Source organism: Salmo trutta, unplaced genomic scaffold (genome assembly GCF_901001165.1).
Source record: "Salmo trutta unplaced genomic scaffold, fSalTru1.1, whole genome shotgun sequence".
NCBI lineage: Eukaryota > Metazoa > Chordata > Actinopteri > Salmoniformes > Salmonidae > Salmo > Salmo trutta.
In genome coordinates, this window is record NW_021823003.1 from 42,985 (window position 1) to 69,760 (window position 26,776).

At 44.6% G+C, this 26,776-nt stretch overlaps 1 protein-coding gene and 1 pseudogene across 1 annotated transcript in view; one reads left to right on the forward strand and one right to left on the reverse strand.

Annotated features, from left to right (window-relative positions):
- LOC115188033 (hemicentin-1-like) overlaps window positions 1-19,595 on the forward strand; it is a 61,279-nt gene extending 41,684 nt beyond the window's left edge. The window contains 22 exon segments of the mRNA XM_029747068.1: window positions 590-760; window positions 855-1,025; window positions 1,186-1,356; window positions 4,514-4,684; window positions 5,067-5,237; window positions 6,457-6,627; window positions 6,711-6,857; window positions 7,102-7,239; window positions 7,369-7,490; window positions 7,797-8,034; window positions 8,927-8,989; window positions 9,267-9,386; window positions 9,721-9,855; window positions 11,664-11,777; window positions 11,885-12,014; window positions 12,261-12,285; window positions 12,288-12,390; window positions 15,055-15,396; window positions 15,681-15,800; window positions 16,334-16,460; window positions 18,614-18,869; window positions 18,871-19,595. Of these exon segments, the coding sequence (XP_029602928.1) occupies window positions 590-760; window positions 855-1,025; window positions 1,186-1,356; window positions 4,514-4,684; window positions 5,067-5,237; window positions 6,457-6,627; window positions 6,711-6,857; window positions 7,102-7,239; window positions 7,369-7,490; window positions 7,797-8,034; window positions 8,927-8,989; window positions 9,267-9,386; window positions 9,721-9,855; window positions 11,664-11,777; window positions 11,885-12,014; window positions 12,261-12,285; window positions 12,288-12,390; window positions 15,055-15,396; window positions 15,681-15,800; window positions 16,334-16,460; window positions 18,614-18,869; window positions 18,871-18,981 (3,317 nt within the window). The 3' untranslated portion in view covers window positions 18,982-19,595.
- Window positions 19,596-22,796: 3,201 nt separating this feature from the next.
- LOC115188031 (actin-related protein 2/3 complex subunit 5-C-like) lies at window positions 22,797-24,097 on the reverse strand (annotated as a pseudogene).
- Window positions 24,098-26,776: the final 2,679 nt, after the last annotated feature.

Consider the following 26,776-nt stretch of genomic DNA (forward strand, 5'->3'; position numbering starts at 1 on the left):
ATCGATTTCCTCCTACACATTGGTACGGCTGGCTTCTGGGTTAAGCGAGCAGTGTGTCAAGAAGCAGTGCGGCTTGGCAGGGTTGTGTTTCGGAGGACGCATGGCTCTCGACCTTCGCCTCTCCCGAGTTGCAGTGATGGGACAAGACTGTAACTACTAATTGAATATCACGAAAATGGGGGAAAAAAAGGGGGAAAAGTATTTTAAAAAAGAGGTAAAAAGTATTCGTGACCCACCTTTCACCTGCCCAGGGCCCACTTTGGGTCCCGACCCATAGATTAAGAAACACTGGATTAGAAAAAGGTTTTCAGTCCATCTCTCTGGTTATGCTAAAATACCAGAATGCACAGCAAAATTGCTTTGATATCTGTACTCCAGTCCACAAGAATACTGAAGTCAGATCTCATGCTTCATAGGGCTCTGGTAAAAAGGAGTGTGGTAAATAGGGAATAGGGTGCTATTTGAGGGAATATGGTGCTATTTGAGGGAATAGGGTGCTATTTGAGAGAATAGGGTGCTATCTGGGATACACACAGTATGATTGAGTGTGGTGACTATGCCTAACCCTGTCTCTGTGGCCCTGTCCCAGTGCACGGAGGGTTCTCAGAGTGGATGGAGTGGGGCCCCTGCAGTGTGTCCTGTGGTGTCGGGACCCAACGTAGGCTGAGGCAGTGTAACAACCCCCTGCCTGCCAACGGGGGTCGCCACTGTACCAATTCGGACACAGAGACACGCAGCTGCCAGGGAAAGCCCTGCCCAGGTCAGTCCAGTCACAGTGTGTGAGTGAGTGTGTGTGTGTGTATGTGTGCATGTGTGTGTGTTACTCTCTGTATCCTGTGTGTCTGTCCATGCAGTGGATGGTAACTGGTCTGAGTGGTCGTCGTGGGAAGAGTGTTCTCGTACCTGTGGCCAGGGCAACAGGACCAGGGTGCGCACCTGCACCAACCCCTCCATGCAGCATGGGGGCAGACCCTGTGAGGGCAAAGCAGTGGATGCCATCATGTGTAGCATCAGGCCCTGCCCTGGTGAGTACTGGTCATAGCAAGCACTCTACTCCTGTACATTCCACTCATTGGACAAACAATCATAGAATGATAGAATCAATAGAATTGGAATCAATAGAATCAGACATTATTAAAGATTATGATTGGTCAAGCACTGATCATATTGATTATCTTATCCCAGTGGCGGGTAACTGGGGAATGTGGTTGCCATGGAGCTCGTGCAGTGAGACGTGCGGTAAAGGGATGCAGACCAGAGTGCGTCTGTGTAACAACCCCCCTTCCTCATTCCACGGGCCACCGTGTGAAGGCCCCGACACACAGACACAACTCTGCAAGGAGAGACACTGTCCTGGTAAATGGTTTGGGAACTAAGACACTGTCCTGGTAAACGGTTTGGGAACTAAGACACTGTCCTAGTAAATGGTTTGGGAATTAACTTCTGTGGGCTACGTGGGACGCTAGCGTCCCACCCGCGGTACACACTATCAACAGCCAGTGAAATATCAGGGCGGTAAATTCAAAACAACAAAATCTCATAATTCAAACTTCTCAAACATACAACTATTTACACCATTTTAAAGATACACTTCTCCTTAATCCAACCACATTGTCCGGTTTCAAAAAGGCTTTACGGCGAAAGCATAAAGTTAGATTATGTTAGGACAGAGCGTCAACAACCAAAACCACACAGCCATTTTCCAAGCAGGAGAGGCGTCACAAAAAACAGAAATACAGCTAAAATTAAGCACTAATTGACGATCTTCATCAGATGACACTCCTAGGACTCAATGTTACACAATACATGTATGTTTTGTTCGATAAAGTTCATATTTATATCCAAAAACCCCATTTTACATTGGCGCGTGATGTTCTGAAAATATTTTGCCTCCAAAACTTCCGGTGAATGAGCACAACAATTTACAAAAATACTCATCATAAACGTTGATAAAATATTAAACTGTTATTCAAAGAATTATAGATAAACATCTCCTTAACCTCTCTCGGGTATGTGGGACGAAATCGTCCCACCTAGTCAACAGCCAGTGGAATCGAGTGGCGCGAAATTCAAAAACCTTAAAAATGCTATAACTTCAATTTCTCAAACATATGACTATTTTACACCATTTTAAAGACAAGACTCTCGTTAATCTAACCACATTGTCCGATTTCAAAAAGGCTTTACAACGAAAGCAAAACATTAGATTATGTCAGGAGAGTACCCAGCCAGAAATAATCACACACCCATTTTTCAAGCTAGCATATAATGTCACAAAAACCCAAACCACAGCTAAATGCAGCACTAACCTTTGATGATCTTCATCATATGACACTCCTAGGACATTATGTTATACAATACATGCATGTTTTGTTCAATCAAGTTCATATTTATATCAAAAACCAGCTTTTTACATTAGCATGTGACGTTCAGAACTAGCAAACATACCGAAAACTTCCGGTGAATTTACTAGATTACTCACGATAAACGTTCACAAAAAACATAACAATTATTTTAAGAATTATAGATACAGAACTCCTTTATGCAATCGCGGTGTCAGATTTTAAAATAGTTTTTTGGCAAAAGCACATTTTGCAATATTCTGAGTAGATAGCTCGCCATCACGGGCTAGCTAATTTGACACCCACCAAGTTTGGCGTTCACTAAACTCAGAATTACTATAAGAAAAATTGGATTACCTTTGCTGTTCTTCGTCAGAATGCACTCCCAGGACTTCTACTTCAACCACAAATATTATGTTCAAATATCCTCTGTTTTGTCCGTGTGTTCAGGTCCCTATCCGAACGGTGACGCGCGGACGCATGTCGTGACAAAAAATGTCTAAATATTCCATTACCGTACTGCATGTCAAACGCTGTCAAACGCTGTTTGAAATCAATTTTTATGCGATTTTTCTCGTAAAATAGCGATAATATTCCGACCGGAGACCTGGTTTTCGTTAAAAGACTGAAAGAAGAAAATGGTGTCTTCACGTGCATGCGCACAACCGTGTCATTGTTCTCAGATCGACCACTATCCAAAACCCCTACTGTTTTTCAGCCAGGGACTGCAGAGTCATCATTCCCCGTTCTGGCGCCTTCTGAGAGCCTATGGGAGCCTTAGAAAATTTCACGTTACAGCAGAGATCCTCTGTTTTCGATAAAGAGGCTATAGAAGGCCAAGAAATGGTCAGAGAGGGCACTCCCTGTATAGAATCTTCTCAGGTTTTGGCCTGCCATATGAGTTCTGTTATACTCACAGACATCATTCAAACAGTTTTAGAAACTTTAGGGTGTTTTCTATCCAAATCAAACAATTATATGCATATTCTAGTTTCTGGGCAGGAGTAATAACCAGATTAAATCGGGTACGTTTTTTATCCGGACGTGAAAATACTGCCCCCTACCCAAGAGAGGTTAATGCAACCGCTGTGACAGATTTCAAAAAAGCTTCAAGGGGAAAGCACACTTTGCAATAATCTGAGTACAGCGCTCAGAAAACCAAACCAGCAATACAGATACCCACCATTTTGGAGTCATCTAAAATCATAAATAGCATTATAAATATTCACGTACCTTTGATGATCATCATCAGAATGCATTCTCAGGAATCCCAGGTCCACAATAAATGTTGTTTTGTTCGATAAAGTCCATAATTTATGTCCAAATACCTCCTTGTTGTTTGCGCGTTCAGTAAGCTACTCCAAATGTAGGAAGCGCGCCGAAAATTTCACGACGAAAAGTACAAAAAAGTTAGATTTACGTTCGTAGAAACATGTCAAACGTTGTATAGCATCAATCTTTAGGGCCTTTTTAACATAAAACTTCAATAATATTCCAACCCGACAATTCCAATGTCTTGAAAAATGTTATGGAACACAGCTACCTCATCACGTGAATGCCCGCCACTGAACTCATGTCATTTTCTGAGTCACCAACTTCCTGGCCTTCTTGTTCGCTCTCTGTTCACTGCAAAAGCCTGAAACAAGGTTCTAAAGACTGTTGACATCTAGTGGAAGCCTTAGGAAGTGCAAAATTAACCCTAAGTCACTGTGTGTTAGATAGACAATGACTTGAAAAGACTACAAGCATCAGATTTCACACTTCCTGGTTGGATTTCTCTCAGGTTTTTGCCTGCCATAAGATTTCTGTTATACTCACAGACATCATTCAAACAGCTTTAGAAACTTCAGAGTGTTTTCTATCTAAATATACTAATAATATGCAACTATTTGACTCTGGGCCCGAGTATTACGCAGTTTACTCTGGGCACGCTTTTCATCCGAAAATGAAAATACTGCCCCCTATACCTTAAAAAGTTAAGGGTGGAAGGGACAGTGCTGCTGTAGTTTAAGATGAGCTGTACTCTTTTTCACTTGGCCTATCAAATTGAAAGGTGGAGGGACTACTGCCAGATTGCTTATACCTATCAAATCTTCTCAGAACTCAAGTGTTTTGAGTGTAGGGGCTAGGGATTGATTTGGGATTGGGCCTGACTTTGACTTGCCCTCCAGTGGATGGGAAGTGGTCATCGTGGGTGAGCTGGGGGGCCTGCAGTGTCTCCTGTGGGGGCGGAACCAGACAACGGACACGCCTCTGTGCCAGCCCCGCCCCCCAGCACAGGGGCAGGCAGTGTGAAGGTAACGACGTGCACATCGACTTCTGCAACAGTGACCCATGCCCTGGTGAGTAGTGACATCCTTACTCCTCGCATCTCTTATCCTCTTACACTAACTCTTATCCTCTTACACTAACTCTTATCCTCTTACACTAACTCTTATCCTCTTACACTAACTCTTATCCTCTTACAGTAACTCTTATCCTCTTACACTAACTCTTATCCTCTTACAGTAACTCTTATCCTCTTACAGTAACTCTTATCCTCTTACACTAACTCTTATCCTCTTACAGTAACTCTTATCTCACCTGGTTCATCTGTCTCACCTGCAGTGAGTTGCATTGATCAAGTGTTGCAGACATTTTGTGTGTATTGACTGAGATGCATCTCTTTCTTTCCCTCTCTCTCTCTCCTATCCTTTCCCTCTCCCCTCTACCTCACTCTATTAGTTCATGGTAACTGGGGTCTGTGGAGTAGTTGGGGCAGCTGCAGCAGGACGTGTAATGGAGGACAGATGAAGCGCTACAGAACATGTGACAACCCCAGACCCGCCAATGGGGGCAGAGCATGTGCCGGGGCAGACTCACAGATCCAGAGGTGCAGCACAGCCAACTGCCCTGGTAAGTGTGTGTTTGTGTGTTTGTGTGTGTGAGATATGGAATGGAGTGATAGGACAGCACGGTGTTGGTCATGTCAACGCAAATGGATTGAGATTGCTAAGCCTTTGTGCTGAACATGAACTTACCAACACCATGTTCCAAAATTAAAACAAATACAAAACCTATTGAATGCACTCACAATCAAAGCACTGGCACCTCATAGACTACGTGATTGGCAGGCACTCTGATATCAAGGATGTCCTCATTACGTGAGCCGTGAGAGGAGCGGAGTGCTGGACAGATCTTAACCAAGCTCAGAATGAAAGTTGCCGACTTCAGAAATGTGTTCGACTTCAGAAAACAGAGGCACGTAACAACCTATGTCGCTCTCTAGCAGAAAAACTAGAGAACATTGAGACTCTCCTGAATGCATAGGGGTCCGATTCACGACAGATGGTCCTCTCTAAACACATCTCTCTGAGTCAGCAGCCCACTCCATCAATTACAGCAGTAAGAAACATCAGGACTGGTTCGATGAAAACTCCACGTACATCTCCACCCTACTTGGCAGCATACACAAGGTACATAAAGACACACTCAACAGCCTAACGTCTGAGGCCCTCCAAAAGCAATGGCATGAGCAGCACAGTGCTTTACGGCATCTACAAAATGAGTGGTGGATCTCCAAAGTACAAGAAATCCAATCTTTTGCGGACAGATGTGACATATACAGCATTTATGATGCCTTGAAGACCACCCACGGCCCAGGAAGTTGCTCTCCCTGTCCCCTCAGAAGTGCACATGGGTCCTCTTAAAAAGGACCAAACTAGGAAGCCCTCTTAAACCAGCCGTACCAAGTTGACTACTCAGTCCTGGACGTACCCCTAAACACTGCCTACCATCCAGAGCCTTAATCTCCCACCCACTTTTTCTGAGGTCTGCGCCTCCATCAGTTCACTGAAGAACAACACAACTCCTGGACCTGACTCCATCCCTGCGAGATCCTAAAACAGGTGGGCTATCTCTGTACCAGAGCAGTTCACCTGTTCATCTATGAGATATGGAGACGAGAGCATCCACCATCAAAGGAGGGATAAAAAATGTACATTTTCTCAGTAGTGGAAGTCATCATCGGATAGTGTGGAAGTCAGATACGATGGACTACCTTAAGTACGCGTGTGTGCAGGTCGATGCGTACTCTGTCATGGCTATGTATTTTTATATGTGTGTGTGTTTGCAGTGGATGGTAACTGGGGAGCGTGGCAGCCCTGGGGAGAATGCTCCGCCTCCTGTGCGGGTGGAGAGAGAACTCGAGTCAGACTCTGTAATAACCCGTCGCCTAGCAACGAGGGCCGCCCCTGCCCAGGAGACTCCACCCAGCTGTCCAGGTGTAACGGCCAAGCGTGTCCAGGTATGGTGTGTGTTTGTGTGCGTGTGTTTGGCATGTGCGTGCCTGTGTGTGCACTAAACCTGTTCTCTCTCCATCTCTCCTAGGCGGGCCTCAGAAGGCGAGAGGCAGCATCATAGGAAACATTAACGACGTGGAGTTTGGAATTGCCATCCTCAACGCCACCATCTCTGACAACCAATCAGGAGGCAGAGTTATACACGCCACCATCTCCAATGTGCCCCGGAGCCTGGGTTAGTTAATAGACATGACATTGAGTTCAATATGTACCCTAATAGATTATCTATGGTGTGTTAAATATATAAAGATGTAGGCTGTAGTTGTTTCTAAGCACAGATCAGACAACAGATTCAGGTTTATTTTGTCACGAAGGGAAGAGCTGCACTAATTGACCCCAGTTCAAACCAATCGCCCTGTTTCAAATCAAAATCTTCTTGAATGACCCCTGACCTGACCTCACCTGTTGACCCCATGCAGGCCCAGCTATGAGGAAGCTGATCTCCATCCTGAACTCCATCTATTGGACGTCGGCTCAGGAGCTAGGGGAGGCAGTGAACGGCTACTCTCTGACCAGAGGTGTGTTCAGACGGGAGACACAGGTGGAGTTCGCCACAGGTGAGAAGGGGAAGAATTTGGATGTGTGTGTGTGTTACCTAATATCACTAAATGGGATAACAGGTATTACCATGAAGACCAGAGAACAAAGGGTTTCAGCCTTTATAAAGCGACCTCTTTGTCCACCAGGTGAGATCCTGAGGATGACCCATGTGGCTCGGGGGCTGGACTCAGACGGAGCACTGCTATTGGATATCGTGCTGAATGGACACATTCTGCAGCTGCCGTCTAATGCTGACATCAGCATCAAGGTAACAGAACACACGGCCCCGGACGTATTACACCCTACACTACACACTCCATACTATCATACTCTCCTCATTTGAGATCTGAAGTGTAACTGAAATCAGTGCTGAAGACAATCTTTGTGTAACATACACAACAGATCTCAAGTTTAGCCCATAATGACAAACTATGATAACCAGACTACAGATCACGATCACAGATCACGATCAAACAATTTAAATGACTTACAAAAAGACAATGAAAGGTGGTTATGAGGTGCAGAACTTGTTGGTTAAGGCTTACCCATGCTGGCTGTTGTTCATCTGACCCAGGACTACACAGAGGACTACATTCAGACTGGTCCAGGCCAGCTGTATGCTCTATCCACCCGGATGTTCAGTATTGATCGGGTCAGTGTGCCCTACTCCTGGAACCACACAATCACTTACGACCCTGACAAGGGAAAGATGCCCTACCTGGTGGAGACGCTCCATGCCTCGGCCATCAGCGCCCACTACCACCCCCTAGAGGAAGTCCTGGAATACAAGATCCACGCCACCATCACCAAGGGTGAGACTTTAAAGTCCTTGTTTTTCTCTCTCTCTCTTTCTCTCTCTTGCTCTCTATACTGTACTTCCCTATTCATTTCCACCCCTCCCCGCTTTTGCCCTCAAAACAGCCTCAATTTGTCGGGGCATGGCCTCTACAAGGCGTCGAAAGTGTTCCACAGGGTTGCTGGCCCATGTTGACTACGATGCTTCCCACAGTTGAGTCAACTTCGCTGAATGTCCTTTAAGTGGTGGACCATTCTTGGTACATACGGGAAACTGTTGAGCGTGAAAAACCCAGCACTGTTGCAGTTCTTGACACTTACTACCATACCCCGTTCAAAAGCACTTAAACCTTTTGTCTTGCCCATTCACCCTCTGAATGGCACAACATACACAATCCATGTCTCAATTGTCTCAAGGCTAAACAAAATCCTTCTTTAACCTGTCTCCTCCCCTTCATCTACACTGATTTGAAGTGGATTTAACAAGTGACATTAATAAGGGATCATAGCTTTCATCTGGATTCACCTGGTCAATCTATGTCATGGAAAGACAGACTGTTCCTAATGTTTTGTACACTCAGTGTATTTACTACATTACGTTTCCTCTTCACAATAGCAGCACTTACAGTTGACCGGGGCAGCTCTAGCAGGGCAGAAATTTGACGAACTGACCTGTTGGAAAGGTGGCATCCTATGACGGTGTCACGTTGAAAGTCACTGAGCTCTTCAGTACGGGCCATACTACTGCCAATGTTTGTCTGTGGTGATTGAATGGTAGTGTGCTCAATGTTATACACCTGTCAGCAACGGGTGTGGCTGAAATAACCAAATCCACTAGTTTAAAGGTGTCCACATACTTTTGTATATCTCACTCTCTTTAACGTAACAACCTTATCCATATTCTGTCAGGTGATCGTAGTAACCAGTGTCCCCTTGGCTTCAGGCTGGACTCTGCAGGACCCTACTGTGCAGGTAATCATGACAGACCTCTTATTTTGGTAGTCTGTCTTCTCAACAAGTTTGTCCACACCTCTGTTCATGCTGGAGCAGTTTCCTTTGTTACGTTATGTTCAGCAGAGATTCACATAAATGCACATTTTAAATTCACTTGAATGCATAATTTGTCTTGAGAAACCATAAGAAACATCCTTTTAAACGGTGTTTGGGGTAAAATGGCAGAGTATAAGTCCTAGCTCATGTCAATATCCACGTTGAGTATAAGACTGTTATTGTTTGTGTTATGATTCAGATGAGGATGAGTGTAAGGAGAGGAACCCTTGTTCTCATGCTTGTCACAATGCCATGGGAACCTACTATTGCTCATGTCCCCGAGGACTCACCATCTCAGCTGACGGCAGGACCTGTCAGGGTAAGCCCCACACACACAAACACACACACACACTATGGGCTAGATTAAATCCGGATCGCGGAAGTATCACGGGAGTTCCGTGTAAAAATGTACAGGTCATTTCCAATTGAGTCGACATACGCAGCGTTTACTGTGAATGCAGGCTCCGCGATTAAATCGAGCTATAAAACGGATCTTCTGTGATATTTCTGCCATACGGATTGAATCGAGCCCTATGTACACTGAAAAACAAATACCTATTTAATTCCTCCATACAACCACCTTTACTCGCATAGAATCTCTGCCTCTGTTTAAAGACTTAATGTCTAATGATTCCCTCTCTCTATGTTCTCAGACATTGATGAGTGTTCTCTGGGTGGGCACATGTGCCATGACGGGCAGGACTGTGAGAACACCATTGGCTCCTACCGCTGTGTGATGCGCTGTGGGCGGGGCTTCAGAAGGACAGCCGATGGACACAGTTGCCAAGGTTACACTCATTTCCATCTTCAAGCTTGTCAGTAGTTAATACAGTATATTAAGTGTCATTACTATGAAAGGTTGTTGCGGTGACCGCATTACCGTCACACCGGCAGTCATGAGTCAGGGCTCCGAGTGGCACTGCATCTCCGTGCTAGAGGTGTCACTACAGACCCTAGTTCGATCCCAGGCTGTATCACAACCAGCCGTGATCGGGAGTCCCATAGGGCAGCGCACAATTGGCCCAGTGTCGTCTGGGTTTGGGCAGTGTAGGCCATCATTGTAAATAAGAATTTGTTCTTAACTGACTTGCCTAGTTAAATAAAGGTTAAATAAAAAATCAGGTTGCTAATGGTCTGATACTCTGGGCTCTATTGTCCCTCCATCAGGTCCTAATGGTCTGATACTCTGGGCTCTATTGTCCCTCCATCAGGTCCTAATGGCCTGGTAGTCAGGGCTCTATTGTCCCTCCATCAGGTCCTAATGGCCTGGTACTCTGGGGCTCTATTGTCCCTCCATCAGGTCCTAATGGTCTGATACTCTGGGCTCTATTGTCCCTCCATCAGGTCCTAATGGCCTGGTACTCTGGGCTCTATTGTCCCTCCATCAGGTCCTAATGGTCTGATACTCTGGGCTCTATTGTCCCTCCATCAGGTCCTAATGGCCTGGTACTCTGGGCTCTATTGTCCCTCCATCAGGTCCTAATGGTCTGATACTCAGGGCTCCATTGTCCCTCCATCAGGTCCTAATGGCCTGGTACTCTGGGCTCTATTGTCCCTCCATCAGGTCCTAATGGCCTGGTACTCTGGGCTCTATTGTCCCTCCATCAGGTCCTAATGGCCTGGTACTCAAGGCTCTATTGTCCCTCCATCAGGTCCTAATGGTCTGGTACTCAGGGCTCTATTGTCCCCTCTAACCAGTCTGACATCAATGCAAATGCAATCAAAAATCACATCAAATACTTATCAAAACAGGATGTTCTTTTAAAACTCACCTCTCCTCACTATAGTTCTGTATTTATAGTGTATGTTTTGATTTCTATGGCATTCTAAGGTTTGTATCATACACTACTAAAGTTCCCAAATAACTCTAAATCTAGCACATAGGACCTGTTTCAAATGATCACTTTTACGCTCAATATAGCCACTTCATATGGGCACGCTCCTCCGGAATGCGAAAAATATCCTATCTATTTTATTCAATTAAGTTCAATTATAATTGTCTTACTATAAAATCATATAATATAAAATAATGGCAAGGTGATTATAAGCATATTGTATCTTGTCAGCTAAATGAATAATCCTAGAGCCTATGGCATGGTGCATAGCCAGATAACATACAGTAGGCCAACTCATATTCTGTTCTTCAGAAATACATTTTCTTCATATCATAATGTTTCTTCAGATCTGCCTAAGATAAAAAAATAGATTTATTGTGATGGTGTATATTACATTGATTTATTATACTTTTTTAACTGCAGATGTTCCAAAAGCTCGCATCATCAGCTCTAATGCATGGTGGCCTGGAGATGCTAAACGTGTTTATGTTAATTAACGGTTAATTACCGTGAGACCAGCAGTCTGTTGCATGACAATAACCGGCTGACAAAATGCCACGGCCGCCACAGCCCTATATAGGTATTTACAAGTTGGAACACTGGAAAGTGAGATGTAATCTACACCTTGATAAGGCTGATAGAAATCCTCAATTTCATTTAATGATTTTCAATTTGAGCAACATTATTTCTATATAGGCTACACCTTCTATTTCCAAGCTGTAATTGTATTGTTGTTTATTTGATTTTGGTTCATTTTGAAGATATTAATGAGTGCCAGGAGTCTAACCCGTGCAACCAGCACTGTCTGAACACCATCGGTAGCTACCGCTGTGCCTGTGAGCCCGGATACCAACTCAGGAACCGCCGCTGTATAGGTGAGCACAGTACACTACAGATTGGGTCGGCACAATAGTGTGAAACGGGTTTTGAAGGTTTCAGTTCTGGACCTGACCTGCTTCTCTTTCTCTCTCTCTCTCCTCAGACATAAATGAGTGCAGACAGAGGGTGTGTCGTTCAGACCAGCAGTGTAAGAACATGCGGGGAAGCTACACCTGTATTGACCTTTGCCCTGCTGGCATGACCAAAGGTGCCAACGGGACGTGTGTGGGTGAGTGTTCCAGAACTGGGCATCAGCCCCTTCATACCTCACTCTTACCCCACTTCAAAAGACACTATTCAAAACTGAAAGGAGGATTTTGTGTCTAGTAGATCTGAGGATAACCTGCTATAAATGTTTAAAGAAAAGGTTGGGTTTGGGTGGATTTTATATACAGCCCTTTCTGTTTGGTGGGGTAATGGTTTCAATGTCAAATATGTATATTCAATATAGAACCTCTCCATGTGTCTTCTCCCTATAGAATAGATGAATGCAGAGACGGGACCCCCACCAGTGCAGATACAACCAGATCTGTGAGAACAGCAGAGGGAGCTACCATTGTACATGTCCCAGGGGTTATCGCTCTCAGGGTGTAGGACGCCCCTGTGTGGGTACGTACCCCCTCTACCCCCAAACCACCTCACCCACCACCCCCTCACCCACTACCCCTCAGACCGCGACCTCAGCTGCCCTGCTTCTGCACGCAGACCTCCACTATCCCTCACCCACTGTACCTCACCTACTACCCCTCACCTACTACCCACTACCCCTCACCCACTATACCTCACCCACTACCCCTCACTCCTTACCCACTACCCCTCACCCCTTGTCCACTACTCCTCACCCCACTACCCCACCACCCCTCACCCACTACCTCTCACCCACTACCTCTCACCCGTCACCCACTATCCTTTACCCACTACCCCTCACTCCTTACCCACTACCCCTCACTCATTTTACATTTACATTTTAGTCATTTAGCAGGCGCTCTTATCCAGAGCGACTTACTGTAGTGAATGCATACATTTCATACATTTTTTTCTCTGTACTGGTCCCCCTCGTTACCCACTACCTCTCACCCTTCACCACTACCCCTCACCCGCTATCCCTTACCCACTACCACTAACCCACTACCCCTCACCCACTACCCCTTACCCACCACCCCTCACCCAATACACCTCAGACACTAAACCTCACCTCAGGGGGTCCTGCTTCTGCACGCATACCTCTCTCCATCTCTCCCCCAGTCCCTGCTCTAAGCTGCAGTCATACCCCAGCCAGCTGTGGCATCACATCCTCCCTCTGCCTTTCTAATGCTAATGTAGCTAAAGAACTGTTGTCTTCTGTGGAAATCCCTTACTATCTCATAACTATCACAAAGAGAAGATGAGCACTAGGTACTGAGTGGCTGTGTAGTTAGAGTGTAAACACAGGGTTAACAGAAAGGTAAGGAGCCACAGACAGGACAACAGGAAAGGGACCTGGAATGAACCTGTCTATCTGTCATCACAAGGCCAGCATCTCTCTCTCTCCCTCTTGGCTCTGTCACTCTTACACCTGAGTTTCCACCTTTGGCCTTTTGACCTTTCACTCTGGGTTGCACCTTAACCTGGGGTCGCTTTGCTTTGTAATGGCATACACTCACTGTCTCTGTCCGTATCTCCTATGACATCATCAACACTGGACACTGATGTCTACTCTGTACCTACTTACCTGTACAATTTGAATATTTTGTTGCATTAAATTAGATATACAGTATGTTTCATTTAAATTTCAGTGGCAACATTTTAACTGAGCATCATAGTGAGTTAAGAGACTGTTTGGAAAACCTGAAAAGTATGTGTTTACAATATATACAGATGTAGGTCTCTATCCAATCCGTATTGCGCAAGTTCCGCGTTACAGCATGATTGGAATTTAAAGGCAATGCTCTCACGTTAGCGGAGACTGCATTCATGGTAAACGCTGCATATATCGGCTCAATCGAAATGATCTTGACATTTCTATCGCACAATCTGTAAAGCTTCAGCGATTGAATAGAGCCCTTGGATTTTATTTAATTCAAGCATTCTTGTTTGGTGTGAGATGTAATGTATTCATTCTCTCATTGAAAAAGTTAAAAGGTGGGCCTCCCGAGTGGCGCAGTGGTCTAAAGAACTGCATCGCAGTGCTAGAGGCATCACTATAGACCTGGGTTTGATCCCGTGCTGTATTACAACCGGCCGTGATCAGGAGTCCCATAGGGCTGCGCGCAATTGGCCCAGCGTCATCCGGGTTAGGGGAGGGTTTGGCCGGGGGGGGGCTTTACTTGGCTTCTCGTGCTCTAGTGACTCCTTGTGGCGGGCCGGGCGCCTGCAGGCTGACCTTGGTCGTCAGTTGAAAGGTGTTTCCCTCCGACACATTGGTGTGGCTGGCTTCTGGCTTAAGTGGGCGGGGTGTTAAGAAGCGTGGTTTGGCGAGTCATGTTTCGGAGGACTTCCCGTTGGGAAGTTGCAGTGATGAGACAGATCGAAATTGGGGAGAAAAGGGGGTAAAATACAACATAAATAAAAAGTTAAGACACTTTTTAGATGAATACACTTATGCCTTAGGGACATGATATGTATTGTCAAACGTGGGGTGATTGTTCCTGTACGTTGGGGTGATTGTTCCTGTACGTTGGGGTGATTGTTCCTGTACGTTGGGGGTGATGTTCCTGTACGTTGGGGTGATTGTTCCTGTACGTGGGTGATTGTTCCTGTACGTTGGGGTGATTGTTCCTGTACGTTGGGGTGATTGTTCCTGTACGTTGGGGTGATTGTTCCTGTACGTTGGGGTGATTGTTCCTGTACGTTGGGGTGATTGTTCCTGTACGTTGGGGTGATTGTTCCTGTACGTTGGGGTGATTGTTTTCCATCTCTTCCTTTCTCATCCTCTTGTCTTCCTCACACCACTGTATTCTCCCACTTCATCTGCTTCTTCCTTAACTGCCTTATCCTCTGTCTATCTGTATGTTTCCCCTGCTCCATATCCCCCTCTTTACTCAACTTTTACTCTTGCCTGTTTTCTTCCTTTTCTCCTCCTCTTTCTCTTCCCTCCTTCCTCCTCTCTCTCTTCCCTCCTCCCCCCTCTCTTCCCTCCTCCCCCCCTCTCTCTTCCCCCCTCTCTCTCTTCCTCTTTGCTCTCTCTCTTCCCTCCTACCCCCTCTCTCTCTTCCCTTCCCTCCCTTCTCTCCTACCCCTGCCCCCTCTCTCTCTTCCCTCCCCCCTCTCTCTGTGGTGCTGTGACATCACCAGACAGTAATGAGTGTGAGCATGCGCCCCATCCCTGCGCGCACCAGTGCCTCAACACCCCCGGCAGCTTCAAGTGTGTGTGCCCGCCAGGGCGCCACCTGCTTGGGGATGGAAAGTCCTGCGCGGGGCTGGAGAAGCTGCCTCCCAGCTACCAGAGCTTCTCATACGGCTACAGCTCTTCCCAGGACTCCCCTGAGCGGAGCGCCTTCCAGCGCCAGTACCACAGCCTGGCCTCTCAGAGCTACCCCTCCTACGCTGCCACAGGGGGGCGCTATAGGCAGCGTAGACGCAGGGAGGCCCTGGCCTGTCCGCAGGGGTACGAGGCCAGGGGTGGCCGTTGCCTAGGTAACTATGGAGGAGGCAGGGGGACAGGCAGAGGGGGAGGAGTTTGAAAGGAGAGGAGGGCCTGGCTGCATGGCTGTGCTACCTGGGGTTTGCTTCCCCTTGTTTTCTAAAACACCTTTATAACATGTTTCAACTGATATATGTTTCCTGTGTGTGTGTGTGTGTGTGTGTGTGTGTGTGTGTGTGTGTGTGTGTGTGTGTGTGTGTGTGTGTGTGTGTGTGTGTGTGTGTGTGTGTGTGTGTGTGTGGTGTGTGTGTGTGTGTGTGTGTGTGTGTGTGTGTAGACCTCAACGAGTGTGAGGTGAGGGACACGTGCCAGCATGAGTGTATGAACACTCCAGGGAGCCATAGGTGTCAGTGTCCGGCCGGCTACCGCCTCATGACCAATGGCAAGACCTGCCAAGGTGAGCAGAACCCCTCCACCTCAGTCAGTCAGTCAATCGATGAATCAGTTATTCACATATCTATCCATTCGTCATTGCTCAGAGAGCATCCCTATATTCTACTATAAGAAATACATGAAATGAAATAATTGATGAGGAAAATGTATCTATGTAAAGTTGCAGGTACAGTATACTCAATAACTGCATCGGTTTAACTACCTCCTGTATTGTGGTGTTATGTATCGGTACATGTTGTATAACTAACTCCTGTATTGTGGTGTTATGTATCGGTACATGTTGTATAACTAACTCCTGTATTGTGGTGTTATGTATCGGTACATGTTGTATAACTAACTCCTGTATTGTGGTGTTATGTATCGGTACATGTTGTATAACTAACTCCTGTATTGTGGTGTTATGTATCGGTACATGTTGTATAACTAACTCCTGTATTGTGGTGTTATGTATCGGTACATGTTGTATAACTAACTCCTGTATTGTGGTGTTATGTATCGGTACATGTTGTATAACTAACTCCTGTATTGTGAGGGCAGATATAGATGAGTGTCTGGAGCAGAATGTCCAGTGTGGGACCAACAGGATGTGCTTTAACATGAGAGGAAGTTACCAGTGTATCGATACACCCTGCCCGCCTAACTACCAGAGAGACCCAGCAACAGGGTAAACAGTAAACACACATTGACTCACACTCTTATGTGCATTTGGAGAGTATTCAGACCCCTTGACTTTTTCACATTTTATTACGTTACAGCCTTCTTTTAAAATTGATTAAATCGTTTTTTCCCCCCTCATCAATCTACACACAATACCCCATAATGTCAAAGCATGAACTGGTTTTTAGAAATGTTGGCACATTTATTAAAAATAAAAACCAGAAATAATACATTTACATAAGTATTCAGACCCTTTACTCAGTACTTTGTTGAAACACCTTTGGCAGCAATTACAGCCTAGAGTCTTCTTGGGTATGATGCTACAAGCTTGGCACACCTGTATTTGGGGAGTTTCTCCCATTCTTCTCTGCAGATCCTCTCAACCTCTGTCAGGTTGGATGGGGAGCGTCGCTGCATCACTATTTTCAGGTCTCTCTAGAGATGTTTGATCGGGTTCAAGTCCAGGCTCTGGCTGGGCCACTCAAGGACATTCAGAGAGTTGTTCTAAAGCCACTCCTGCGTTGTCTTGGCTGTGTGCTTAGGGTCGTTGTCCTGTTGGAAGGTGAACCTTTGCAGGTTTTCATCTGTACTTTGCTCTGTTCATCTTTCCCTCGATCCTGACTAGTCTCCCAGTCTCTGCTGCTGAAAAACATCCCTACAGCATGATGCTGTCACCACCACGCTTCACCATAGGGATGGTGCCAGGTTTCTTCCAGACGTGACGCTTGGCATTCAGGCCAAAGAGTTCAATATTGGTTTCATCAGACCAGAGAATCTTGTTTCTCATGGTCTGAGAGTCTTAGGTGCCTTTTGGCAAACTCCAAGCGGACTGTCATGCACCTTTTTAGAGATGTCCTTCTGGAAAGTTCTACCATCTCCACAGAGGAATTCTGGAGCTCTGTCAGAGTGACCACCGGGTTCTTGGTCACCTCCCTGATCAAGGCCTTCTCTCCTGATTGCTCAGTTTGGCCGGGTGGCCAGCTCAATGGCGGGTCTTGGTGGTTCCAAACTTCATCCATTTAAGAATGATGGAGGCCAGTGTGTTCTTGGGAACCTTTAATGCAGCAGAAATGTTTGGGTACCCTTCGCCAGATCTGTGCATCGACACAATCCTGTTTCGGAGCTCTACGGACAATTCCTTCGACCTCATGGCTTGGTTTTTGCTCTAACATGCACTGTCCACTGTGGGACCTTATATCGACAGGTGTGTGCCTTTCCAAATCATGTCCAATCAATTGAATTCACCACAGGTTCCAATCAAGTTGTAGAAACATCTCAGGATGATCAATGGAAACAGGATGCACCAGAGCTCAATTTCAAGTCTCATAGCAAAGGGTCTGAATACTTATGTAAATATGGTATTTCAGTTTTTTGTTTTTATGAATTTGCCCAAAAAATCTAAATACCTGTTTTCATTTTGTCATTATAGGGTATTGTCTGTAGATTGATGAGGATTTTTTATTTATTTAATCCATTTTAGAATAAGGCTGTATCATAACAAAATGTGGAAAAAGTCGAGGGGTCTGAATACTTTCCGAATGCGCCGTACCATCATACACACAACCACTAACACACACTTGCATACCGGTACCTTCTCCAGCACGTTGTTTACTATACATTTGTTGCATTTTGTCTGAAGAATCATGCAGTATACACACTTAAGACCTAGACTCAATCAGATCAAGTGTTAACCAGGGATAGCCGACACCCACATAGCTGATGTTTTGGCCGTGTCGGAGGTGGAACTATGTTGGAGCTGTAAAATTGGCAAGCAGTTGCTCTTGTGATCATTGTCACAAAGCCATACCCGTCCCACTCACGTTAGAAGTTCAGAATGAGAAGGTGTAGCCTATATAGAAATAATGTTGCTCAAATTGAAAATCATTAAACGAAATTGAGGATTTCTATCAGCCTTATCAAGGTGTAGATTACATCTCACTTTCCAGTGTTCCAACTTGTAAACAGACTGCATTAGATTTCTGTTAATGTGACTCGGTGCAGCCAATGGCAATGTCCCCTTTAGGTATAATTCCAGGAGCCGCTTGTGTATTTGACAGCTCTAACGCTATGCGGATGTCGGCTAAAGCGGATCTGATTGAATAGAGCCCTAAGTACAGAATACCCTAGCGAAGTGTCCATGTTTTGTGTTCTGTGTTCTAGGTTCTGTCTGAAGAAATGCCCTCCCAACGACCTGGAGTGTGCACTGAGCCCTTACGCACTGGAGTACAAGCTGCTGTCCCTCCCCTTTGGCATTGCGGCCAATCAGGACCTGATCCGGCTGGTGGCGTACACGCAGGACGGCGTGGTGCATCCCCGGACCTCCTTCCTGGTGGTGGACGAGGACGTGACGTTGCCCTTCGCCCTGCGAGACGAGAACCTGAAAGGGGTGCTGTTCACAACCAAGGCCCTCCGAGAGCCCCCACACTTTCAGGATGAAGGTGCGCTCCCTGTCCTACAGCGCTGACGGAGGCATCGAGTACCAGACTACCTTCATCGTCTACATCGCCGTCTCCGCCTACCCCTACTGAGAGCACTTTAAAACGACGGTGTAAAAAAGGGGGGGGGGCACTGAAAAGGTTGCGACCTCTGTATGCAGCACCACTGCGAACGAGCATGTGTGTGGATGTATGTATGTGTGTGTGTGTGTGGTTGGTTGGTAAAGCTGCCACATAAGTAAATGGGAACTAGTAGAAAAAGACTGTTCGTATATGAGAACTAAGGTGGGACAGAACAGCACTGCAATCCCAGGAGCAGATTAGGAAATGACTCAACACTCGCCCCTGGTGCACACCAAAAAGTTTACAGAATAGCGAGTTCCCCTCGGATGGAAGTAAACATCTATTTATTGGCCAGATATCCTAAATAGAATCCTGTTCTCTCCAATGTTAAGAGGCTTTGTGGATCTAGAATGAATTGTTTGACCCTCTTGTACTTTACACTGCCCTCTCCCGTCCACAAAGTGTTGTGATATTTACAGATGACCCAGACTGCTTCTCCAGGTCCCATGATGAGTCCACCGTTGGCCCAGAATGTAGTCTTCCTCCCCTCCTCAGGCTTAAAGTGGTAGAGACAAGAAACATTAGCTAGCCTTTATTTACATCTACCTATTAACTTATTGGGAAGTGCTTGAATACCAAAAAAAGGGTCAGTTCCCTCCTTTGCTCAACTCTTTGGCTGGTTGCTCGCAGAATGTTGTGACATTCAGACCGGAGAACAGAGCAAGTCATTTGATTGGTCTGAAATGGTGCCTGTAGAGACTTGTTGGCGAGAGGAGTTTGGCTGTCTCAGTCAAACTCAGACTTAGATAGACATTGCATCATTGTATCACATCATCTCTATGGTCAAACTCTTGCCCACCTCAGGTAATCACCCCTCTTCCTCATCCCCAGAGTACACAACACACTCCTCCTCCATTACCAGTGTGTCCGATAGGAACAGTAGTAGTCATTACACTCAATACAATCACAACATTAAAGGTTCATAGGATTCTTTTAACCACTTCATCTTAGTCAGTTACCAAGATGTATTCTATTTTTATGATTTGTATAGAAGTGTTTGCTTTTTCTTGTAATGTATTTCTATACTGTATTACATTTTTATAAAAAATAAAAGATATACAATCATGATAGAGGTGTTCTGTGACCAGTTATCTGCTGTACCACAAGACTACTTTTCACCAGTAAAAAACTCACAACTTCAAAATCTGTTTTCACAACTTTTATATTATTTAATCACAAACAAAGGAATATTGTTATCGAGTAAGGCAGTTTGTACACCAGTTTGATATGTTCCTTACAATTTTTTTGCAATTGAACATTTCAACTGCATAATTATAAAAACAGATACTAATGTATCACCACTGATGAGATTATTAAAACAAGAAGAAATCCACACATATTTAAAAAAAAAAAAAAAAAGTCATCATTAATCAAAATGTGGTTTCCCCATAGATGATTTATTACAGAGACAGGTTGCATCACAAATGGCACCCTATTCCCTATATAGTGCACTACTTTTGACCAGGGCCCATAACCCTATATAGTGCACTACTTTGACCTGGGCCCATAGGGCTATGGTCAAAAGCAGTGCCGTATATAAGGAATAGGCTGCCATTTGTGACTCGGATATAGAGATAAAACACATAGTGATTCTCAAACAATAAGGGCTTGGGAGGAATGAACAGAAGACACCGATTGAACGTAAATAATTAGAACATAAAAAAAAAAACTTAAGGACAATTTTTACTTCTCATCAATTACACTGTAGCAAGGTTTTTTTTAGAGCGAGAATGAGCAAAAGCCATAATTTCATGTCAATTTATTAAAAACGGGGCTAATTTATGTCATCAATCATGAAAAACATGATACAGTACATATTTCACCATTATCTGCAAGTCCTGATAGTTCAGGTTGACATGGGTTATCTAAACACCTCCCAAGGGCTACTCAGAACATGGATGTAAGTGGCAGTTTCAGTTCAAAACAGACAACTTTCAGAAAAGCAATCAGCTATTTTGGCAACAAATGTGATCTACCAGTAAAGGCAGATAAAGCAGACAGAGAGTTCTGGGGTCCCACAATGAATGACACAAAAGCCAGGGAAAGTGTTTGGTTGTGCACCACAAAATACTGTCCTATCTAATGCATGCTAGTATTTCAACCAACACATTTCCTGGGTTCATATTTCAAATACTTGGTCTTATACAAAAGAAATGCAAGCCCACTGAGGGTACAAAACATTATGAACACCTGCTCTTTCCATGACAGACTGACCAGGTGAATCCAGGTGAAAGCTATGACCCCTTATTGTAGTCACTTGTTAAATCAACTTCACTCATCAGTGTAGATGAAGGGAAGGAGCCAGGTTAAAGAAGGATTTTTAAGCCTTGAGACAATGGGCAAGACAAAATATGAAATGCATTTGAACGGGGTATGGTAATAGGTGCCAGGCGTACCGGTTTGTATCAGGAACTGCAACGCTGCTCGTTTTTGACGCGCAACAGTTTCCCATGTATCAAGAATGGTCCACCACCCAAAGGACATCCAGCCACTTGATACAACTGTGGGAAGCATGGGAGTCAACATGAGCCAGCATCCCTGTGGAATGCTTTCAACACATTGTAGAGTCCATGACCTGATGAATTGAGGCTGTTCTGAGGGTACAATTCAATATTAGGAAGGTGTTCTTAATGATTTGTACACTGATGGCTTTTTAAAATACTGATCAATTATCAGGAAGAGACCCAAAGTGCCATTTACAAATCACAATAGAAAAACCATGACACTTTAACAAACACAGGTTAAATGTGGGGGTGGCAGGTAGCCTAGTGGTTAGAGCGTTGGGCCGGTAACCGAAAGGTTGCTGGAACGAATCCCCGAGCTGACATGGTAAAAATCTGTCATTCTGCCCCTGAACAATGCAGTTAACCCACTGTTCCCCGGTAGACCGCCATTGTAAATAAGAATTTGTTTTTAACTGACTTGCCTAGTTAAATTAAAATAATACGTCTTGAAAGATACACCATGATTGACTAGCAGTGATGGCATACAAAATATACTGGTGAGGGAATGTGGCCCAACAGAGACAGAGCAAAGAATACATCCAAGGCAAATTCCCTGCTAGTCAAAATACTAATAATCATAGATGAATGAATGGGTCTTAGTAGGGTTGGAAAATTCTGGAAACTTTAAATAAATTCCCTAGGTATGCGAAAGGATTCCCAGAATCAAGAGGGAATAAATCCGGAATCTACAAACACGATTTCTGGAAAACCAGGGAATTTATTGAAAGTTTGCAACCCTAGTCCTTAGTAAAACTATTCTTATGTCCTGGAAGCACTACAAATGCATCCCTTACTAAACAATATTACAACAGTCTGACATGATAACGTCCTGTACGTGATTCAGTGAGTGAGAGAACACTGTGGAATAGGCATAGATCTCACCATACTAGGACACCACTTAGACTGCATGCCCTTTATATTAGCTAAGTGGTAGGGTAGTGTTTTTACAGGAACACAGTCTAGGATTAATAACAGTGGTGCTAGTAGTAAAGGGGGCCGTAATGCATCGTGGGTATTAATCCCTAACTAGGGCAGGCAGGATGGCTGGTCCACCCCTGCTGGTGAAAACTTCCCCCACCCGCTCCATCTCTGGCTGTGCTTTTCAGGAGCCTCCCTCCCTCTGCCCCCACGGGTCACAGAAGGGAAAATTAGGGATTTTCTGTGGAATTATAAGCTTTTGTTCCATTAGGATTCTCTGATCAGCTTTTTAACAAAGACACCAGCCTAACAGAGCTTTAATAAAAAAGAGTAGCAGTTATAGAGTAGGAGTTATAAAATCGATTTTTTCCTGAGAGAAACAAAGCCATACATACATAAGAAGAGTTCTGTAGCATTGTGCTGGTGTGTGTTTGAGGGTCTAGGGAAGGAAAGGAATGGAGTAAAAATACTAAAAACGATGCCAATTTGGCATGTCTTATGTGTTTGGGTGAATGTGTGAAACAGCTGTGTGTGTGTCGGTGCAGGGAGACAGAGGGAAGTGAGATGTGAAAAGAGAGACAGATAGGAGGGATCTCCTCTGTGACCTACTGGATATCCTCCTTGTGTTTTAATGTGCACCAGAGCAGACGGTCGCTGTGAAGAACATGGCTCCTCTCCTCCTCTGTTAGTTAGACAGTCTTCCTGGCTGTTAGTACTCTAACGATGCATCCCAGGCCACCTGCAGATAGAGCCTGGGACAGAGGGGAAGGAAATTAAGGGATGCCATGTCACTTACATACCTTATCATATGCAACTGTGTTTATCAAGTCTAATTAGTGTGTGTATGGCAGTACTTTTATCAGTCTAATTTACATGTGTGTTTTTTGTTATCCTCACAGGGATAGTAAAGCAAAGAACGTTCAGACAAGTGGGGATACTCACCGGTATCCACAAGGAAAAAGGCTATTTTAGGCTTAGGGTTTAGGTTTACAATTAAGGTTAGGATTAGTGGTTAGGTTTATGGTTAGAAGTTAGGGTTAAGGAAAATAGGACTTTCAATGGAAATCAATTGTTTGGTCCCCCACAAGGACAGTAAAACATATGACGCGTCGATGGCAGTACCTTTTCATGCCACTGCAGCAGGACGGCACTGCTGTTATCCGATGGCGTCTCAAAGCCTTTGTAGATGTACTTCATGAGCAGGTCCACTCTGTTGCTATCCAGAGACTGGACCCCCCTTCTCTACGTCACTGCTCTTAAAGGCACTCAGCACCTTCAACACAAGGCCCTCTGCACAGTCCTGACAAAACACAATAAAGTTCCCCTAGAATGTACGCAAAGAAATCTCCAGGGAACCCAACTTAGTAACAGGTCAAAAGAAGCTACGACATAGTCATAGGAACCATGAATGTAGGCTAAGACTCTACTAAATACATTAGGTGGACCTAATGTTGATGTGGGCCTAAATGGAAGTCAGACACATATCAGCCTCATTGTAAGTCTTCTTCCAGACTCACCTTGACGTTCTGGTTCTTGGTGTTGAGTGGTGGGTTCTTCAGGACTGCCTGCAAGGCCTCCATCAGGTTCCCTGTGCAGAGAGGGGTTAAGGAGGCAACGTGGACAATATCTGGTAGTCTGGATTATAACACCGTCCTAGAACAACTGTCTGTCCAATCAACCCTAACCTTGTCTTTGGAAAATAAATAGAACCATTACATCATATCAATACATGGCCATTCAAATCACATCAATACATTGATAGCAAACTGTGACATTCAATCAGACACTTGACAACTCAGTGTATGTAGCTACTGAACAGACAAGCAATCTGGGGTGTATTTACTAGAAACCAAAAGGAATCAAACAGAAGCCAACAGAATGAATTTGTCCAATAGAAACTCTCGTTTTCCGTTTGGAGTAAACGGATTCTGCACTTTCCGCTGCAAAGCGTTTAAAACGGTTTGCTGAGGTTTTGGTCTGATGAAACCCCCCCGGCTACACCAGACAGGAAGCGAGAGGGTTTACTCCGCCCAAAATCTGTCCACGTTAAGCAGATCATTCATTATTAGGAAAGTGAGGATTTTTGAATGGGGGCAATGAGAGAGTGGCGAATTTGGTCAAGACAAAAAACAAATTGCTATTTTTAATCGTGACGGTTATTTGATCTAAAAGAAGTTTCATAATGCTTAGGAAGCCTAGCGGTTAACCGAAAGGTTGCTGGTTTGAATCCCCGAGCTGACATGTGAAAGATCTGTTGATGTGCCCTTGAGCAAAACACTCAACCCTAATTGCTCCTGTAAGACTCACTGGATAACAGTGTCTGCAAACTTATGTAATTGTAGAAATATAAGTGTTAGTGATACACCGATGTGACATTCTTGGCCGATATTCGATATTTTCCTTGCCAAAAAATAAAATAACAGCGATACCGATATTAAAAATTTTAGCAGCCTTTATGGTTGGATCCTTTATGGTTGGATCCTTTATGGTTGGATCCTTTATGGTTGGATCCTTTTAAGCATTCTAGTACAGTTAAATAGTTAACACACACACACACACACACACACACACGGACGCAGCGGTCTAAGGCACGAGGCGCTACTACAGTCCCTGGTTCGAATCCAGCCTGTATCACATCCGGCCATGATTGGGAGTCCCATAGGGCGGAGCACAATTGGCCCAGCATCGTCCGGGTTGGCAGGGTAGGCTGTCATTGTAAATAAGAATTTGTTCTTCACTGACTTGCCTAGTTAAATACAAGTTACACACACACACCAAAAAGTTATTTGTTGGCATTTACGTGTGTCCCCATTTCCAGTAAAACATAATCAAACCTATTTCTTTCACTTACTTGCTTGCTGTTTCGTTGTTCAGTCAGTTTCATTCTACACCAGGATTTCATCATACATGTCAAGCAAGTGAAGTGTCAGCTCTGTCTGTCCGTGGCCTCTCTTCCTCGGTGCGCACTGTCACTGTGTCCGTTTCCATCTTGTCCAGCTGTGTATGTAACATTTCACGTAAACCCTGTTTCTTGTCTGCATCGAAGTAGCGATCCTTATACATAGCATCGAGCCGACACAGTAAAGAGGCTCAGAGAGAATACCACCGAATCACTTGTTCACAGCCTCGAGTACTTTTGTAAGTTTTAACCCCAAGGTCTGTGTGGGCAGTTTTGTTGAGGAGGCGTTTCAATGCCATGACAGAGGGTATCACATCTGCTGCAGACACAGTTGATGAGCTTATTTCTCCATTCAGTTGTTCAAATGGCGCTAGGAGTGTGTTCATGTTTCAAACATGTTCTCAAATGCCATTGAAATGGCAGCAGCGGTATGACAACCAGTACATTCTTGAGCATGCAATACGGCTTTCCTCAGTGCGAAATCCTCGTCGACCCACTGTGCTGTCAGACTCAGCATGCTCATGGGGCTGACATCGCTCGTCCAAATGTTAGTCGTGACGCCCATAGCAAGCAGTATAATGACTTCCATTATCTTGGCGTTAATGGATTTCACCTTTGAGTTGTCTCGCTGAAATGTTCTTACTCTTTCAAAAGACTGCTCAACTTGAACTAGTTTAGTTATTGGAAGTGTGCGCTTAGTATTTTTCTGCTTTTGTTCTGTATTTTACGTGGCATCATTACGTCATCTACCTATGTTATATAGGTATGCACGTCATCTACCTACGTTATAGGTATGCACGTCATCTACCTACGTTATATAGATATGCACGTCATCTACCTACGTTATATAGGTATGCACGTAATCTACCTACGTTATATAGATATGCACGTCATCTACCTATGTTATATAGGTATATAGGTATGCACGTCATCTACCTATGTTATATAGGTATATAGGTATGCACGTCATCTACCTACGTTATATAGGTATATAGGTATGCACGTCATCTACCTACGTTATATAGGTATATAGGTATGCACGTCATCTACCTACGTTATATAGATATGCACGTCATCTACCTACGTTATATAGATATGCACGTCACCTACCTACGTTATATAGATATGCACGTCATCTACCTACGTTATATAGATATGCACGTCATCTACCTACGTTATATAGGTATGGTATGCACGTCATCTACCTATGTTTTATAGGTATATAGGTATGCACGTCAGCTTTGACATCGGTTTTGCACATCAGCGTTAAACTAGACATTGGGCCGATGCTGATGTTGTCATTTTTAGCTAATATCGTCCGATTCCGATATGCTCACCGATATATCGTGCATCCCTAATAAAGGTGATACATGTAACATCCTGGTAACTTTGAGAACTTTATATCATTGTTGTCCCTGATGAAATTCAAGGCCGTCTTCGCATA